At 36.1% G+C, this 20282-nt stretch overlaps 1 protein-coding gene across 1 annotated transcript; it reads right to left on the bottom strand.

Annotated features, from left to right (window-relative positions):
• Window positions 1–797: 797 nt before the first annotated feature.
• Window positions 798–18974, bottom strand: LOC136210921 (lipid phosphate phosphatase epsilon 2, chloroplastic-like). Its single transcript, XM_066002389.1, has 5 exons — window positions 18854–18974; window positions 12964–13258; window positions 12664–12889; window positions 1717–1790; window positions 798–1085 (listed from the first exon to the last, which is right to left on the bottom strand). Exons 2-5 carry the CDS (start codon window positions 13240–13242, stop codon window positions 870–872), a joined length of 795 nt encoding a protein of 264 aa, XP_065858461.1. The 5' UTR covers window positions 13243–13258; window positions 18854–18974; the 3' UTR covers window positions 798–869.
• Between the last annotated feature and the right edge of the window lie 1308 nt (window positions 18975–20282).

The following is a 20282-nucleotide window of genomic DNA, read 5'->3' as shown; positions in this document are numbered from 1 at the left end:
CACAGACTCTCAAGTTGCCACACCAAGTTCAAAAAGACGACTGCTTGAGTCGACATGTTTCAAAAGGGATTTTTACCCTTTTATTTCTATTTACTTTTGTAGATCCCTCTATGAGTTCTGAATTGGTTGTATCCTAAGACACTTTATTTCTTCATCTTTAATACAATTATCTATTCAGTTTAGCTTCCATGTTTATAAGTCTTTAATGTTTGCATATCATATTGATTGAATCATTCAAAAGTTTCAATGTTTTCTAGGTTCATATTGTGAGTCTAATCTGACTGTCTATACTGGAGACTGTAGGTATCAACGATACCACAGTAACAGACCCAAATTTTTGAACCCTTAGAGTTAGTCACAGCCTGTAACAAAGGAATTGTGCACTAAGTACCCTAAGAGGATAAGTCAGTTCAATCTTTAAGTATGTATATGCCATATTGAGGTTCAGAATGTGGGCTTTCCTATGTTATCTCTTATATATATATATATATATATAAGTAAGAATAACATAAATAAAATACTATACTAAAAAATCTTATTTAAATAATAATTTATATTTATCATTACTTCATTTATAAGGATAAACCACGTGGTGTCCTGGATGGACCTTAACTACGGAAGACACCTTTAAACCCGTACAACATCCAGGCTAATCCTTGTTTGCGTGAAGTGCTGATTAAAGTGATAGCTCCATATAAAGACCAAGAAATTGTTTACACTATGTAATAGGTAAAAACATAGTGTAAACTTAAAAAATAAAATAAAAATTATGGTGATATATAAATAAAAGATGGATGTTAATTCTAAGTTTAGGCATCGAAAAGAACGTACATGTATGTATATAAAGAAAAATATAAATTAAAATTTGATCATAACCAATAACGAATGACATATAAAATAAAGGCAAAGGAAAAAGAAGCAGCTCCAGAAATAACAAACAAACGAACCCACCAAAAGGAAATAAAAGCTTTAAACACAAAGGAATGCCATAACCAAAACCACACTGCTGAATATACTGAACCAACCGCACCACCCACTATCACTTGCCTCATTGTATGAAATTGTTCCAACACTCGCAACCACGACTGCAAATATGATATGATTCATAAATTTCTATCTAATTCTAAATATAATGCTTTTACAAGTGATTACAAAAGCAAACTTTTTAGGATCGGGTTCAGACATGAAGATCTGGCTCAAATATTAATTTTTCATTTGTAGACGCAATAACACACCTAAAATATAAATAATGCTATTATGTTTGGTGCTTCAATGCATATTTGAAGTTTCAATGTATATTAAATAGCACTAAAAATAGATAGAAATTAAAAAATTGGTGAGAATATTCTACATATGTAATTGTTATGTATATATCAAAACCGTTAAAATATTAGGTAAACTATATATATATATATAAGGCTACGTGGTTATACGTTTTCTAAAATTGGTTATTGTGCTTTTAGTCATTGCAAAATGAGGACTACGGTTTGGCCATTAACGAATCGAGGAATTTCCTAAAACACCACACATGGCATCATTATCAGAATTTTTTTTCTCTCTTCTTTTCTCTCTTTCTCATATATATATATAAACTTATCCTAAAATATTTTAGTCATCTAATTAGTTTTTTTTTTTTTTTTTTTTTTTTGCAGAGATATAAAAAAATGGCCTAGCTAGTACAAGCATTTCATTGGAAAGATTAGGTTTGATACTTACGAGATATAAGCCACATGCCAACGTAACTGTTGTCATGCTCAATGTTGCTTCACTGATTCCAAACTTTTCTATAACTGCAACGAAACCATGTAAAGCATCTTATTATATTGGTATAAGTCAATCTATTTTATTAAATCTATTTTATTATGATATAGAAATGAAATGAAAATGAAAACTGTAAACAATTTTTTTATTCATTTTTTACTTAAAACTTGTTGAGTAGATTTATAAGATATACGAACTCAAAAAAAAATTAGTTTAACGTAATGTTATCAGAACCGGACCGGACATCAAACCAGATTTATAGTTGGGTCATGGGTCAGTTGGTCGGATCGGATGGTTCGGATTGATCGAACCGGATGATGTAATAATAAATAAATAAATAATATATATACATATATAATTAATTTGAAATTATTTTTATAAATTAATTATAATCCAAACCATCATCAAAATTAAAGTTAAACACTCAAAGGCTGTATTAAGAGTTAAGAACAAATTATGTATAAAAAAAGAAGTCAAAGAAAAGAAAAAAAATACCATGAACTAGAAAAAAAAAAAAATAGTCTATTCCGTAGAGAGAGAAAATTTGAGAAAAGGCAAAAATGTATGGATAAATTTTGATATTGGAGGGTCCCAACTAAATATTAAAAAGAATTTGAGATGGAAACAATTCCCACATCAAAGTTGAGGCAAGCCAATGTAGAAGTAAGTGTTATAAATAAAGTAAAAAAAATTAAGGGAATCTATAGGAAGCTCATGTTGCGCCTGAATTTTTTTTCTCAAATTCTAGTTTGACCCCGATTCTAGTCGGTTTGTTGCATATGCAGCAAACCAGTTCAACTTGGATTGGAGATCTGGCCGGTTTCTGGTTCAACCGGTCGGACCAGCCGGTCCAATCCGAGTTTTATAATATTGGTTTAACATTAGACGCTAAACTAATTCAACACAATAAAACAAAATTTATTAACTTAGAACTGTGACTTTGAATGTCTGCGTCGCCCTTGTAACCACGCCTACCGCATCAGCCGGACAGGTAGGGTTGGACCAATGGTATGGAGCCTGCTTCTCCAAAGAAAGCTTGGAAAGTTATTATGGAAGTGAATGGTTCCTCTAGGACACCAAAAGTTAGAAAATATCTTAGGGCCGCTAGTAAGGTTTCTATTGATTTCAATAACAATGATCCTTCGAACCCTAAGATATCAATTGATCCGACGTTGAAGAAAGAGTTAATCATCCTCTGAGAGAATGCATTGATCATCAAAGTTATTAGGTGGGGACCTTGGCTACGTGGCTTTTCAAAAGTGAGCTATTGTTGGAAACCAATTGTGGACTTTGATATGATGCATTTGGGACATGGTTTTCACTTCGTTAAATTTGATAATGACCCTGATATAGAGTATGTAATAATAGATGGTCTTTGGATAGTAAACATTGAAAGAAGAGAAAGAAGAGAATTACATAATTCCTTTTATTCATCATACTCGGAAAACACAGAAACAGTGCCTATAAAGGCACCACACCAACAACAGACAAAAAAGGAAAACTAACATCCTCAAATGACAATATGTATCATTGAGACAAAACAAAACAACGGTAAAAATAACAATAATATAATAGGTCCATGGATTAACAAGAAATAATAAAAGAGACCATGGAAAATACTTAAAATCTTGAATAACCCCCTGAATACTCCTAAAACGAAGCTGGCAATGAAGAAGGTACTGAAGTTCCAAGCTTGTGAATATGTCAATCATGACCTTTGACAGATAGAACTGTAGCGAACACATTTGTATCCTAGTCAGAGGAGGAAACATGAACTGGGATGATTGATCCAGCAGCAACTTGATCCCTCACATAGTGGCAATCACTTTCTATGTGTTTGGTGCGTTCATAGAGCACACGATTGGCAACAATGAAAATGGATGCTTGATTATCACATTTAAGTACTGTTGGAGGAAGATTCTTGAGACCAATGTCTTTGAGAAGAGATGCAAGCCAAGTGATTTCACAGGCTGTCTAAGCCATTGCCCTATACTCTGCTTCAGCTGAGGATCGTGCCACCACTGATTGCTTCTTAGCTTTCCAAGATATGGGAGATTGCCTAAGAAAGATACATTATCCAGTTGTGGATCTTCTGGTCATTGGACAACTTGCCCAATCACTATCACAATAAGCTATAAGCTGAATAGCAAATTGAGAAGCAAGAAGAATGCCTTGATCAGTAGTGCCTATGAGGTACCTCAAGACTCGTTATGTTGCCTGCATATTAATGGAAGTTGGCTAATGAAGGAATTGAGTCAGCGAATGCACAGTAAAAGTTATATTTGGCCTTGTAATGGTGAAGCAGATCAGTTTCCCAATGAGCCTCTAGTATGTTGTTGGATCAGACACGAGCTCTTCTATGTCAGGTGTGAATTTCAGGTTGCTTTCCCAGGGTAGTTTTACAGGTTTGGAGTGAAAATTACCATTTTCTCTCAATATATCCTCTGTATATTTCTTCGGAGAAACAAAAAAAGTTAGTAGGAGATCTATCTATTTCCAGACCATGGAAGTATCTGAGATTGCCAAGATTTTCATGTGCACACTTGAGATAGCATAGTTTTCAACTGAGCAATCGAAGTTACACAATTTCCAGTGATAATTAAATCATCAACATAGAACAAAATGATTGTAATAGTAGTTGCGGTTTGTTGAATGAATAAACTGTAATCCGACTTCGATTGGTAGTACCCCAACGAAATAAGAATGGTGGAAAGCATAAAAAACCACTGTCTTGGAGCTTGCTTGAGTCCATATAGTGACTTTTTGAGTTTGCAAGCCATGGAAGATTTGACCTTTGAAGCTGAGATAAGACTGGATTGAGAATTGATTCTGCAACCAAAATGTGTATAACCCTGTGCTCATTTTGGCAACTACTGCAAAAATTTCTTTATAGTCCACTCCATATCTTTGTCTGCATCCTAGAACAACCAACCTTGCTTTGTATCTTTCAATTTTACCACCTGAATGGTACTTTATCTTAAATAACCACTTATAGCCAATAGATGTTTTGTGTGCAGGCAGTTCAACAACTTCCCAAGTCCCATTGGCTTCTAATGCTTCCAGTTCAACATTTATGGCATCAATCCAGTGTTGATGATAAAGGCCATCTTTGAAAAAATAGGGTCACTAGTTTGGGTGAGAACTGACATAAAGTATGAGAATCTATGATCTGTGTCAATAATGGCAAGGTTAGATATATGAGGTGTATTATAGTCCTTAAGCCAGGAAGGAGTAGTGTTGGACTTAGAAGATCTTCGAATAGGAGGAAATGGTAACTAAGGATGTTTTTTTATGGAAGTAACCAAGGATGTTCAAATATGGGAGATTGAGAGTTAAACACAACAGGAAGAGGAGAATTGGGTGTAGGAATAGGAGAAGGAGATAGAGTAGGACTAGTATGGGAATTTCATCAGTAAAGTTAAGATAAAGGTCCTCAAATAGATTGGGAGAGTTAGTGGTGGGTTGAGTAGTTAGAATAGGTTGCATATATGCCTGAGATGAGTTTGATTGGAAAGGAAAAAGAATTCATAGAACAGGACATTTCGAGAGACAAATGATTGAGAATTAAGAAGGCTCAAGAGTCTATAACCTTTTGTGAGGAAGGATAACCAAGAAAGACACAAGGAACTCCCCTATAAGAGAGTTTGTCTGCTGAAAGAACATGGTTTAAGGCAAATGCTAGGCAACCAAAGACCTTGAGGTGAGAGTAGATTGGAGGTTTGTGATTAAGAACCTCATAAGGTGTTTTATTTTGGAGAATAAGAGTGGGAAACTTATTGATTAAGTGAACATCAGTGAGAGCGCATGGAGTCCAGTACACACGTGGTGCGTGGCATCGAACATGAGAATGAGGTGATCCCTCATGGCAACGACTTGTAAAGGGTTCCATTTCGTCTTTTTCCGTATATTTTTTTACGAAGATTTTCGCATGGGATTATTTCGGTGCTAGTGGCACCATGTTTCAGCATGCCTTAAGGCATTTAGTTTATTCGCATAACCTTACGTTTTTTGTGTTGCTTGAGCCTAGGCTTGCGGGTTCGAGGGCTTTGGAGCTTAGTTGTAAGATGAAGTTTACTAACATAGAAGTAGTGGAGATGGATGGTTTCATTAGAGGTATCTAGTTGTTCTCGATGTCGCTGATGTCACTATTTTTGTTATGTTAAGGGATAACCAGTTTCTTCATTGCCAAGTTACGATGCATGGAGTGCTTTGCATGGCCTTTGACGTGTGTTTATGGTAGAACCATGTTGCAGTTTAAGAGAATCTTCTTTGATGAGATGCGTAACTTGAGCTAATCTATTTCGGGTCCTTGGTTTATCGTTGGGGATTTTAATTGCATTAGAACTTATAATGAGAAATAATGGGTCGACCATGGTAATTTATATTTAACTAGCATATTCAATGCATGATTGAAAATAAGTGGGTGTTTGTTTACTCCATTTTCTCTTTTTGTATGTCTTTTCATATTAAAAAGGCTTAATAGGTATCCAGTCCCCTAAACTTGCAACATTTTTTCACCTGGCCCCCTCAACTTAGGGGACAACCTCTCAACCCCCTCAACTCTCCAAAAACATTACATACAGCCCCTTAACGCCTACATGGCTCTGACATGGAATAAGTTGGGATTGCACTCGTTGGAACGCGCATGAAGGTTGGCTTTAGAAACCTAAACAGTAAAAAATCACATTTCTTCTTAAATCGCTAAAGCTCTTCTCCTCAGAAATATTTCCTTCCTCTTTTCCAATTCCTTTGATTCCCCTCTTTTCTGTCTCCGATCGGTCTCCGATTCAAGTTCAACAGTAAATATATATTCATCTCCCTCATCTCCTTTATTCCTCCTCTACCTTCTTCTTTTTATTCTTCTCCTTCTTCTTCTTCTGGTTTGCCTCTTTCTTCTTCTGAGATAATTCTTTTTTTTTGTCAATTAGGCTAGGGCTTGTGTTGTTCTTGAAATAATTCAATATATGTGAAATAATTCAGCTTGCATGCCTTGTATCCTCTGAATCCCCAATTGTGACACGAACCCTAAACCCCATTTCAAATTTCTGTTCACACGTTTAAGAAAAGCTAAGATTATATAAAGTTTGAAGGTTTAAATTAATCGAATATGGATGATGAAATTTCAAGGGTTTGGAAGAATCATTGTGAAAGATGCTTCATTTTGAGTTTGGAGAAATGAAATGGAGAAGCAGATGAGGAGAATGGAGAAATCAATCGTTCTTAGAGCAAAGGGTATGCATAACGGCAATTTCATCATTTCTTATTTTTGATGACATAGAAAAATAAATGACACGTGGCATTGGTGTGGTCAACAGTCAAAGGTACGGGTCAATATTTTGACCGAATATAAGGGTGTAAGGGGCTGTATGTGATGTTTTTGGAGAGTTGTGGGGGTTGAGAGGTTGTCCCCTAAGTTGAGGGCGCCAGGTGAAAAAAAGTTGCAAGTTTATGGGGCTGGATACCTATTAAGCCTATTAAAAATAAGAGTTTTAGGTGTTTGGTTAGGAAACAGTTGTTTGCCTTTTATATATGAAAAATAGTTTTTTTTCTAACAGCAAATCGTAACATCAAACAGCAGATAAACTAAACGGATCCTAATTCAAATGGAAAAAGTAAATGATATGGTTAAAAATATATCAAGTTTATTTCATTTGATCCATTCAAAATATTAAAACTTGAAGTAAGCTCAATTTAGCCATACCTAATAAAAAATTTGAATCGTCTGGTTTAACCGTTATTTGTTTGTTACATCAAATCTTCTAAATAAATTTATTGATAAATTGAAACAATTTAATAAATTTTCATTTATTTTGGCAGTATATTAGTATAACACAATCAATATTTCAGATATGATTGATGTTTGAAAACTATAATTTAACAATCAAATAAAGAATCAAAGAAAAAGTCAACCAATCTCTTTAAATTTTCAATTAGGTAAAAGTAAAAATTATCTTACTTGAAATCGATAGAAGTAATTATCAACATTTTATAGGTGAATGACAAATTTGTTTTTTCTAAAATAATTAGGGTAATTTTGAACCTTATCCCTCCAAATTAGGAAAAATGCATAGTGCTCGATAAAAAAAAATAAATATTGGGATAAATTACAATAAATAAATAAACCGTTACTTTTCCGTTTTTCAAACTTAGATAGATAGTTTAAAAGTTCGCAAAGTATGTGATTTATGTAATTTGCAATTAAAAGATATGCGAGCAAATATTTTCATATAAAAGATATTTATAATTATCCAAAAAAAAAAGATATTTATAATTTAATGGCTTAATCACCAGCTATACCTGAGAACTGGAGGAGATTGATTGAGGGTTGTGTTTCTTCTCCTGTTTTCCAGGTTTTGATCAATGGAGATATGTCTGATGAGTTCTCTCCTTCCAGGGGTATCCGGCAAGGAGATCCTATGAGCTCCTTTCTTTTTGTGATTACTATGGAAATGCTGGCTCACCTGATTCAAGAGGCTGTGAGTAAGGGGATTCTCCATCCGGTGTCCATTAACAGGTTTTGCCCTCCTATTTCCCATTTGTTCTTCGCTGACGATGTGATGATCTTTGTGGAAGGGAATGAGGAGCAAGTAGGTGTGGTCATGGATATCCTTAATTGCTTTTGCGCCGCTTCTGGCCAGAAGATCAATGTCCATAAGTCTCGGATGCTTTGCTCTAAGAACATGGATAGAAGCATTTGTAAAAAACTTAGCGATCTTTCTGGCATTCCTCTTACTCACTTTCTGGGTAAGTATCTTGGGGTCCCCCTCCACAGCGACAGAGTATCCAAAGCCTCCTTTAAAGAGACTCTGGATAAAACTAATGGGTTGTGTGCTAGTTGGAAGGCCAATTCTCTCTCCATGGCAGACCGTCTAACCTTAATTCAGTCTGTCAACTGTGCGGCTCCCAATCATATCATGCAAGCCTGTAAATTGCCTGAGCCGGTTCTCAATGAGCTTGACAAAATCAACCGGCGGTTCCTTTGGGGAGAGTCTAGAGAGGGAAGGAAGATTCACCTTGTCCCTTGGAAGGAGATCTGCCAGCCTAAAAGCAGGGGGGTCTTGGCATTAGACAAGCTAAGGACAACAACAAAGTTTTATTAATGAAGCTCCTGTGGAGAATGTGGCAAAACCCTTCTTCTCTTTGGGTTCGTCTGCTTTGTGGCAAGTATCGAAAGGACAAAATCTTTGGGGGCCCTAAGGAGAGAGTTGTCAATTGTTCTTTCCTCTGGAAAGGGCTAAGTGCTGTGTTTGCTGAATTCTGCTCGGGGGTTGGCCTGGAGGTGGGTAATGGTAAGTCCATTAGCTTCTGGTATGACACCTGGATCGGAGATAAGCCGCTTATAGATGTTTGTAGCTCACCCCCGCCTAGTGATATCCGCAACTGGAAGATTGCTGATGTGGTGGACTCTGATGGGGACTGGATTTGGTCTAAGTTTGATACTTTCTTGAGCCAGGATACTCTCCTCAGAATCAGGGGAGTTAAGATTAGTAATCTTGAGGAGGACAAGGATAGGCATTGCTGGGCCCTGACCAACAATGGAGCTTACTCTTGCAAATCTGCCTTTGAAGCCTTTACTCTCAACAGATCCGACCCTCTCTCGGATACTTGGAAATCCATTTGGGCTCTGAAAATCCCTTACCGAATGAGAAGCTTCCTGTGGCTGGGAGTTAAGGACAGGTTGCTTACTAATTCGGATAGACATAGACGGCATTTGGCGGATTCAGGAGCTTGCAGTAGATGCAGAGGCCATGTTGAAACCTTGTGCCATGCCCTTAGGGATTGCTCTAGAAGTAAGGAGGTTTGGAAGAAAGTTCTCCCGCACCACATTCTCCCCTCCTTCTTTGCCCACTCTAAGAATGACTGGTTCTCTAAAGGGGTTAATGGAAAGTTACTGGCTAACATGGAGCATGGTGATATTTTCTTTGCTATTATTTGCCACCAACACTGGAAATGGAGGAACGAGGAGATCTTTGGTGAGAAGACTATTTTTATTCAGAACTTACCTGAGTTCTTCTCGAAAAAGCTCCTTACTATTACTGAGAGCTTCAAAAGGGACCCCCTTGCCAGGTCTACCCAAAATAAAGAGGTTTACCTTGTTGGTTGAAGCAGGCCGAAGGATGGGGGTGGTGAAGTTGAATACGGATGGCTCCTGCCTCAACAATGGGAGAGTCGCGGCCGGAGGTTTTCTCAGAGACGCGGGGGGTGCCTGGATGTCTGGTTTCACCCATAAGCTAGGATTGGGCTCGTCACTCTCAACGGAGCTTTGGGGTATTCTTTCTGGTGTCAAGCTTGCCAGAAATCTGGGTATTAAGAGGCTTTCTGTGGAGTCTGACAATAAGGAGGCCATTAGTATGATTTCTAATAATCATGCTATTTGTCTTAATAGCCAGAACCTTATCAAAGCCATTAGAAATCTTGGCTCCTCCTTTGAGTTCTTAGAGTTCAGCCACATCTTCAGAGAACAGAACCGGATTGCGGATCGCTTGGCGGCGACTGGGCATGAGGGGATGTTAGGTGTTACCACCCTTTCTGATCCTCCTATCTTTCTTTCGTCTCTCCTTTTAGAGGATAGAGTTGGGGTTAGCTTTCCTAGGCTGATCCCTGGCTAGTTTGGTCTTCGTGTTGTCCTTCTTTTCCTGTTTCTACCAAAAAAAATGGCTTAATCACCAGCTCTCTGAACTTGTCCATAATCGTAGATTGGCTCCGTGAATTTTGCAAGTGTCTCACCAGCTCTTTAAACTTGCTTATTTCGTATCACCAGCTCCATAAACTTGTCCATAAAAATTGATTAGCTCCCTGAACTTTGCAAATGTCTCACTAATTCCCTAAACTTGCTTATTCTATAACAACGAAATACAAAAACCATAATATTAACTCAGATTAAGGTGCAAAAATACCCCTAAATTTTTGGGTCAGGAGTAATTTTATCCCTAACATCTAAAATGATGCAATTTTATCCCTAACGTTGGAAGCCAAGAGCAATTTTACCCCTAATATTGATAAGTTGAGTTAATTTAAGAAATAATTCATCAAACTGTCTTCTCGGTCATGAATCTTGTCATCTACACTTCACACGTGCGTCATTTTATCAGTAACAAATCACAAACATATGTTCGGATGTGAACAAAAATAAAAAAAAATATACTGACTTTTGAACGAATTGGACAAAAAAATTTAAAAAAATTCACCAAATTTATAAATTTGCTCTTGACTACTAATGTTAGGGGTAAAATTGCACCATTTTAGACATTAGGGTAAAATTACTCCTGACGCAAAACGTTAGGAGTATTTTGACACCTTAATCCGAGTTAGTATTATGATTTTTGTATTTAGTTGTTAAGGAATAAGTAAGTTTAGGGAGCTGGTGAGACATTTACAAAGTCCAGGGAGCTAATAAATTTTTATTGACAAGTTTAGGGAGCTGGTGATATGAAATAAGCAAGTTTAGGAAGTTAGTAAGACACTTGCAAAGTTCAGGGAATCAATCTACTATTATGGACAAGTTCAGGAAGCTGGTGATGTATTAGACCTAATTTAATTCATTTGAGAAGTTCATTTTACATTTAACTTTGATTTTGAGGGAATGACTAATATGCAAATTGCATAATACTACGAACTTCTTTTATAAATTTTTAAACTAGATAACTAATTTTTTAACTCGGTAATTTAATTGAGTGGGTTGAGGTTGTTGATTATCTTTTTATTAAATGGGTGTTTGTTAGAAGGGATATAGGAGGTGAGATATGGATAAAAAAAACACGAGATAAGTTATCCCGTGTTTGTTTGGAAGATAGAACAGTGAGACGGATGAGAGATAAACTTCTTATCCTTCAAATCCTATACCCATGAGGGGGTGGTATAAGGAGATGAGATAAGCTCCTACGATTTTAATATGATAGAAAAGTCCATCTTATCCCTCAATTTAATGTTATGTAGTTTAAATAAGTTTAAAATAGTAAAATGTATTATTTTATCCCCGTCCTTATCCCACATACCAAACATTGAATAATAATTCTCGACTATTATATTTTTTATTTTTATCCCAACAATTACCATTTATCTTTATCTCTATCTCAACCTGTATCCCTATTCTTAATCTAATAGAATAGGGAACGCATGTTTGGACGAAGGTTTGATAACCTTCACGATCATCGCCGTTTAAACTCATTTCTATATAAGTCAGGGGTTTTGTTATTTACCAATCCTAAATTACTTATCATTGTTTCTATTTGGACAATTTTGTCCTTTGCATTAAAATTTGCAAAACTGGGAAAAAAAATTGAGAGAAAATTTCAAAATTTGACCTAAACGGATGACGCATTCCCCCCGGCCCATGGCGGGAACGGATGGCGCATCCGCCCCCACCATGGGCCTGGGGGAATGCGTCATCCGTTCCCGCCATGGACCGGGGGAATGCACCATCCGTTCCCGCCATGGACCGGGGGGAATGAACCATCCGTTTAGACCAAATTTTGAAAAATGCAAAATTCTCTAATTTTTAGTTACGAAAAATATTAAATCGTTCAATTTTTTGTGACGAAAAATGCAAAATTGACATGAAAAATATGTATTATTTTCATGAGTTCTTTGATAAAAAAAAATTAAATTTTAGTGTTTCTGACTCGTAATCATCCATTTTCGAGGTTCGGGTTGTCACATATTAATTATTTTCATAATTTCAATTATTGTTGTTCAGGTTTATGATTTTGGAGAGAGAATTTTCAGTTTTTGATCAAAATGACAAAAAAAAAAAGTCCAATGGAAGTGGTTATAAGTAATTTGGGGGCGGTATTTAACAGCTCACTTCGCTCTAACCCCAAAACCAGCCGAAATAAAGTTGAATGCATACACAAAATAGTTGAATGCATACAGAAAATAAGTTAAAGAGGAGAGAAAACAGACCTGAAAGAATGATGGACATAAGAATGTAAAAAATAGACTGAGCGTGGGAAGATGGCATCCCTGGATCTGATTTCAAACTTGGATCAGGCCGCTCTTGATTCAATAGCCTTTTCAAGGTTGCACATATTATTACATTTATAACAGATCCCATTGCTATCCACAACGATTCTGCTTCATTCTTCCATACTAGAACACCCACAAATATTGCACTTACAACCCACTTGCTCTGCATATTTTAATTCATCAATAAATTGCCAAGTGGTTGAAAAATAAATATAAAATCAATATAGAAAAACGAACCATTCTATTGATATTTGCTTGAATATCTTCAGAGGATCCTTGATCAACAAAAGCATCATTTTGAGACATACTGGAACTTTTCCAACTGCTGCCTTCACCATTCCTAAACGCTGGTGTTTTGATCCAATCTAAGTTGTTGGTAAAAGAAACCAATTTTGAAGGTGGAGGAGATCTACATCTACTGATTGAATTGGGTTTCAGACGAGAGGAAGAAGAATAGAGTTTGAAATTGGTAGAATATCCACACAGAACAGAGCTTCTTAATAGCGCCATCATCATTTCAACTTTGCTCCAACTAAAATTTGTAAAACCACCATTATATTAATTAATTAATAATTTAATATGGGTTGTTGCAATAATGTAGGCTTTGGTTTGGTTTGGTGGAGTCAAACAAATGGGGAGCTACGCCTGCCATAGGAAAATCTTCAAAAAGCACCCTCAATTGCATCTTCGATATTTGGATTTCTGTTTTTTAGTACAATATCTATTTTCAAATTTAAAATTAATTTATATATAATTTTGTTAATCAAAATTTAAATTTTATGCAAAATTACATGTTTAAATTTTTAGATAAATTAACTTACTCATTAACTTAAAAAAAAAAAATTTAACTTAGATACTGATAGCAGAGTATTAGTGACTACATGGATCAATTGTTGTATTGGTTTCCACTTGGATCCCAAATCATGTTGCGCTCATAACTATCACATGTTGTAAGAGTCAAACCAACTGCAGATTTTCATATGCCCACAAAGTTAAGTAGAGTCACTAGCATATGAAGTCCACCTTATTATAAGGATTTCAACTCCTATAAATATGCAGGCATCTCAATATCAAAGTCACACATATTTAATCAATCTAGATATTCTCTGTTAGTTCATTTGACATCATTATTGTCTTCATCCCAAAAGTGATTTACACATCAAAATGCAGTCGTGGATCACCGGACCCTTCTAATTGTTATCTTGCATTTTCATATAGTTTTTAATATATTTTAATTATAATAATTATACATTTTAAGATATTTTTTAATATTTTATAATTGTTTTATGTTTAGTTTTGTGTTTCAAGAACTAATGTGTGTTCCATATGTTTTTAGGTATTATCTGGGGCAAAAATGCAATTATGGAATCATTATTCAAGTAAATAAAGTTGCACAGTTAGAACTCCTTCTAGTTAGTGACCTCGTAGCAGTTGAAGAATGAAGACTCATGACTCTTTAAATAAATCCTTATTGTCATAAATTCCTAAAATAACTATCCAAGGAATGTTATGAAAGTTAAAGAGTCTTTTGAATGCTCAAGAAGGAGTTACACTACTCAATGCTCCCTTTAATTACATGAAAGTTAAAAAGTTGCAAAGAATAATTCAACTCTCCATATGTTTAAGAAGTTAGAGCAAAGAATTCAATCCTCCATTAATTTTCTCTTTAATAGCATTAAAGTTGGAGGTTAGAATGAATGCATGAAGACATGTGCAACTATAAATACCTACATTGGGAAGCATGAAACCAGACCTGGAACAAACATGGAACAGGCCTCACCACATTCTCTTTATCTCTCTCTTTTAGACTTTTTGTAGTTTTCTTTTTGTTCATTTGCTTTGTACCTTTGTAACCGATTATAGTTTCTATTTCAAAGTTTATTCTCCTTCATCTTTTCTTTTCTTTTCTTTAATTATGTTTTCTAGTTTGTTTTCTATTAAATTTCTTGTTTTCTTTCCATCTACCATGAACTAAGTCCTCCATAGCTAGAGCTATGGCATATCCTAATCGAATTATATGATTTACTTACAATCTGATTTCAAGTTCATAATTTATTAATTAGAGAATTAAACTATGGAGCTTAATTTCCTAGTTAGATATTTGGCCAATACTTAGCTAAATTACAATTAATGATTTTGGTTGACCGACACTAAGATAATTAATGGAACTACATAGTTTAGACCTGTGTCTATGCGGTGCGGTTTTCAGGGTTTAGTTTCACGACTTAACTTTGGGGTTATTTCAGAGAACTTAATGCTTTCATTATACCTTTATTCTTGACTCGACCAAAGCTATGATAATTGTATGTGAAATAGGATTAATCTTGACTGAACCAAAGCTTGGTTAATTACCTTAGAAAATAATTACCGTCTCTAGATTAAAACTAAGAACTTGGACAGGATTGTTGAGTTGATTATATATATTAGGTTAGGTGAAGTTTTGCTCTAGTAATTCACATCATATCTAAACTCATTCTATTTCCTTACTTGTTTACTTTATTTAGTTGTTTTAAATTCATTAATTTCGTATCACAACCAATTCAAGTTTCGATTGCTTAGATAATAGAAATTCACAAAAATCAATAGCTATAAACACAATCCTCGTGGGAACGATACTCTACTTATTCTTTATTACTTGATCATGATAAAGTGCACTTGCCTTTAGTTTTGCACGATCCACATTTCGTCCATCACTAATCTACTGTTCATCTCTCTTAGACTACAGTTAACAAATTCATGACACAACAAACTCCTTCATTAATATTTCCCCCATCAAATTGGTGCAGAAAGATGGCTCATTTCAAAATTCCCTTGCTATCCCCCCACACCTTGGATATCCTAATACCACACCCTGGACAAAAACGTCTGTATCCAAAGATCACATCCCTTCAATTCAAACCAGACACCCTCGTAGATGCCAATGGAAGGCTAATAATTCTTCAGGTCATAAAATAGATCTTGATCAACATTTGGATGAGTGTTTGATTCCTTGACGGGATTACCAAACAACTTATATATAGTGTGGATGAGCCGAGATACTCTACTCCTAGCACTGCGCATCTGAGTATCTATATTCTCTTCTTATTAAATGTTTTATCAATAATGACCTTGATAGGCACCCGCAAGATGAGTGCTCCTCGATGGCCCGTCTCTTGCAGTCGATGTCATATGCATGGACATTTGACAATGTGACATTGGTGGTAAGTACATGCCAATATGTTATGCATGTATGCTAATATACATATTTTACGCTATTTGTTGTATCTTATTTTATTTTGACTATGCAGGACCGCGTCCAACACGATGGTCGGTCTACTGGTTTATCATGTCTAGTCCTGAAGAGATTGGTCCTTTTGGGTGGTACGATGAGGGAGGGAGGACCTTTTGGAGGCTGAAATGGTGGTAGGAGGTTTGTCAGGGGCCAAGAAGGTGGTAGGAGGTCCCAATTCTGCTTCAGGTAAAAAAGAGTTTTTCCATTCACTATTAATAACTACCCCTAATGCCCCTGGTTTTGACCATCGTAGCCACTAATACTTTATTTCCCATTTGGCTTTGGAGAAATTAGGCCTCCAAAAGGCTCCCACAGTGTAGTGGATCCATCAAGATTTCAAGCACTATCAGAGATGAGGACTGAGGATGACTGACTTCTATTCTTCCTCTTGTGATGCTTGGACACTTTGGCTGTAGAGTATTAATAATACTTAGTTTCGATGGGTCTTCCCCTGGTGGAAGATCCTGAAGGTAGGGACTACTGTATTCAACTATATATAATGTATAAGAGCATCTTTTATCCCCTATTTGATTGTGCTTCTAGTATGACGCCTCTCAAGATTTCTTAGAGACACTACTCAGTTCACTTTATGAAGAATAGGCCACAAAGAAAGATGCACACCATTCTCACTGATGATGGGATGCCTTGAGTCTACTACTGAGTATAGGGAGTGGATCACTTTGTTGAGAAAGACTCGTGATTTGTCTCTCAACAAGCATCTAACCAAGATTATTCACGCAAGAGTTGTTGGAGCTACCTCCTCTTCGTGGATGAGAGTGCTTTTATTCGTATATTTTATGAATTTGATTATCTCTATGACTTTATTTAGTGCAAAGACTTACTTATGCATGTTTTTTAAAAAATGGTGTTGTTTATGCATCACAAGACATCCAAGAAAGCATAACAAGCAATCAAAACACTTATTGATGGAATTGCTTGGGTACAAAATATTAGTTTACATTTCAAACCTACCATATATTTTGTTATCATCGGCTAGTGCGTTAAGATTTTCTAACCGAATATTTTCTTGAAATGCCTTAATTGTTGCTTAGGACGCTATTTCGGATTTTCAAACTAACATGCTATTTTTTTTTTTATCTATTTTATGCCATTTATTTTCACTAGGCTATCCTAACAAGCTGTATAATTTTTTTTTTTTTTATATACAAAGAGAGCCTTAGTCCGTCTTCATTGATGGGATCCATGAATTCTTTTCCATCCATGTCTATGATGTTGACGGCTCATCTTGACAATACTCTTTTTTTAGTGAATTAACCAGTGTTCTAAAAATCGGTCGAGGTGGTCATCTAGGCGGGGAGTTTTAGAACACCGTCCCGATTTCATCAAATCGGACGGTATAAATCGGTGGACCGATTTTTGGCGATCCAAGACAGCCCCAGGTAATTACCTGAAGCCATGCGCGTCTGATACATACATTCATCAAATCGGACGGTATAAATCGGTTGACCGATTTTTGGCGATCCAAGACAGCCCCAGGTAATTACCTGAAGCCATGCGCGTCTGATACATACATTCATCAAATCGGACGGTATAAATCGGTTGACCGATTTTTGGCGATCCCAGACAGCCCCAGATAATTACCTGAAGCCATGCGCGTCTGATACATACATTTACACGTGGTTGAGTGCATTTAATCTTTTCTCATCGTCATACCATCACTAGGCTTCAGGTAATTGAGCGTTTGAAGTACCCTTAGTGGCTGCATTTCCATTTTAAGAGGTAGAACTGCTTCCATGCCATAAACTAGTGAGCAAGGAGTCTCTCTTATATCTCTTATAGGCGTTTTGATGTTTGTTCTGTGACCTCATAGTGTAAATGGCAACTTATCTTCCCAATCTCAGTAAGTTTCTATCACTTGTCTTGTTGGCAGCCTGTACAACACCATTAACATGTGGTCTATACGGTGATGACTAGTGATGCTAGAGTTTGTTTCATGCCAAATATTCTTTGGCCGCACCCTAGAATTTAACTCAAGTGTCTGAAATTATGAGATAGGCCACTCCATATCGATCAAAAGTATTTCTGTTTAAGAACTTGGCGAATTCATGACCATTCATTGATCTTAGATTAATACACTTAACCCTTTTTTGTGCTAAATTTGATTGTTTTATGAGGATTGAGGTAGTGAATGTGATTGTTTAACTCATAAATCTTCTTAAATTGGTGTTTTTTTTTTGTTGTTGTTCCCGATCATCTCTAACAAACACAAGCTAGAACTATGAATCTTTCTTGGAAATTTCCTTTTCCAACAAAGAACATATTATTACAAAACATTATGGGATGAGCTGTTTTAAAGTAATTGAAGTTAAATTGTGTTTCTCATAAGCAATAGATTCATTATAGCTAGAATTGATGCACAAAAAGCTTATTGATTTGCCAAAAATGAAAATCGTCCAAAACTCAACCTGATTGCTTGGTGTATCTCGGTCTAAAAGGGGTTTTCCAAAAATTGCTTTTAATTTTTTCCATTTTCTCCTACATGTTCTAAACACTTATGTCTGTCGTTGGTTAATTTTAGAGAGTCCCTAGCATAGCATGTATTTCAAGGTTCCTACTCATTCAATTATTTTATCAAACACTTGGTGTGCACCAAAAAGTTCATGTTCTTTATCAAATCAATATGTATATTCTCTTGGCCAAAACACAAAAATAGACAGAAGATTAAGCATATCAAATACTGAACATGTAAATTGCATCATCAATTCAATCCAAATTGAAAGGAAGATTGCAAACAACAATCTTTATTCTCAAAGGGAGCATCAACCATAAGAGCAAGAGAATGGGGAGAGTTTATTAGTTTTCATAATTTGAAATTTAGAGGAAAAAAAGACTTACTTGGAATATGATTGATCTTTAATTTGGAAGATTGTTAAGCTATTGATGGAGACTGGTTGTTTGATTCAAAAACAAAAAACAAAAAACAAAAAAAAAAAAAAAAAGAGAAAGGAGAAAGGTGAAGATGGGTGGTTCTGATTTCCAAATTCATGAAACAAATGCTACTTGGTCCTCCAAGCTTTTAATGTTTTTCATTTTATCAATATTTATTTCTTAATTTTATTAATTAAACGCATTTAGGCCATTATTTTAGGGTGTTGTTAAACCCAGCCCCGTGAAAGGACGAAATTACCCTTTCATGGGTTTTGGGGTGGAAAAAGCTATTTTTTTGCTCTCTCGATACACGGACGTATGGACATCACGCCTCACCTCATGGTGGGGCGTGTGAACATCACGCCTCACCGTGTGGTCGGGCGTGATAGCCCCACGCCACACCGTGTGGTCGGACGTGTGACTATCACGTCCGACCACACGGTGAGGCGTGGGGCTATCACGCCCGACCACACGGTGAGGCGTGATGTTCACACGCCCTGATAATTATAAAATTATACTAAATTATACTAAAAAATACTAAATTATACTAAATTATACTAAATTATACTAAAATTATACTAAATAATATTAAAAAATACTAAAAAAAAACTAAAATACCTGTACTCGCAAAACGACTTCCTACGCGCTGGGTCGGCTGCTCATCGCTCTCCTCAACCTCGCGATCATGTGCAACAGCGGACTGTCGCACTGTCCGGGCTGCCACATCCAGGTAGTCCTGAAAAGAATCGCAACCGGGCTCTCTGTCATCAATATCGGGCTGCTGCACAATCGATCCCCTCCTCAACTGGTCAGTCGCAGCCCCTCTCAGCCTACGACTAGATACATCTATACCACACAATCTCGTTTGGCGTGGTGTATCATCCTCGTCGTCCATATCTAGACAATGAGCAGATGACGGGATGGATTTCCCACCCCTAGTAGGCCGCTCCGTCTACATAAAAAATTACACTAAATTAAGAAAATTTTGCTAAAATACTACTAAATTAATAAAATTGTAAATAATTGTAAATATACTATAATTATAATAAATTATACTAAATTTTTAATCAATTTATACTAAATTTATAAAATTACCCTAAATTAATAAAATTGTAAAAATCATGCTAATACTATACTAAAATTACTAAAATTTTAAATAATATAAATTTTTATTAAAAATCCACGTGGGCGTAAGGGAATCACGCCCTAATCACTGGTAGGGCGTATGAGTATCACGCCCTACCAATGGTGCGGGCGTGATAGCACCACGCCCTCCCAGCGGTTCGGGCGTATGAGTATCACGCCCTACCGTTGGTGAGGGCATATGGCTATCACGCCCTCACCATTGTTAGGGCGTGATGCTCATACGCCCGAACCGCAGGTCGGGTGTGATACT

The sequence above is a fragment of the Euphorbia lathyris genome, chromosome 1, assembly GCF_963576675.1.
Source record: "Euphorbia lathyris chromosome 1, ddEupLath1.1, whole genome shotgun sequence".
Lineage (NCBI taxonomy): Eukaryota > Viridiplantae > Streptophyta > Magnoliopsida > Malpighiales > Euphorbiaceae > Euphorbia > Euphorbia lathyris.
This window is presented reverse-complemented; position numbering and strand designations above follow the sequence as displayed.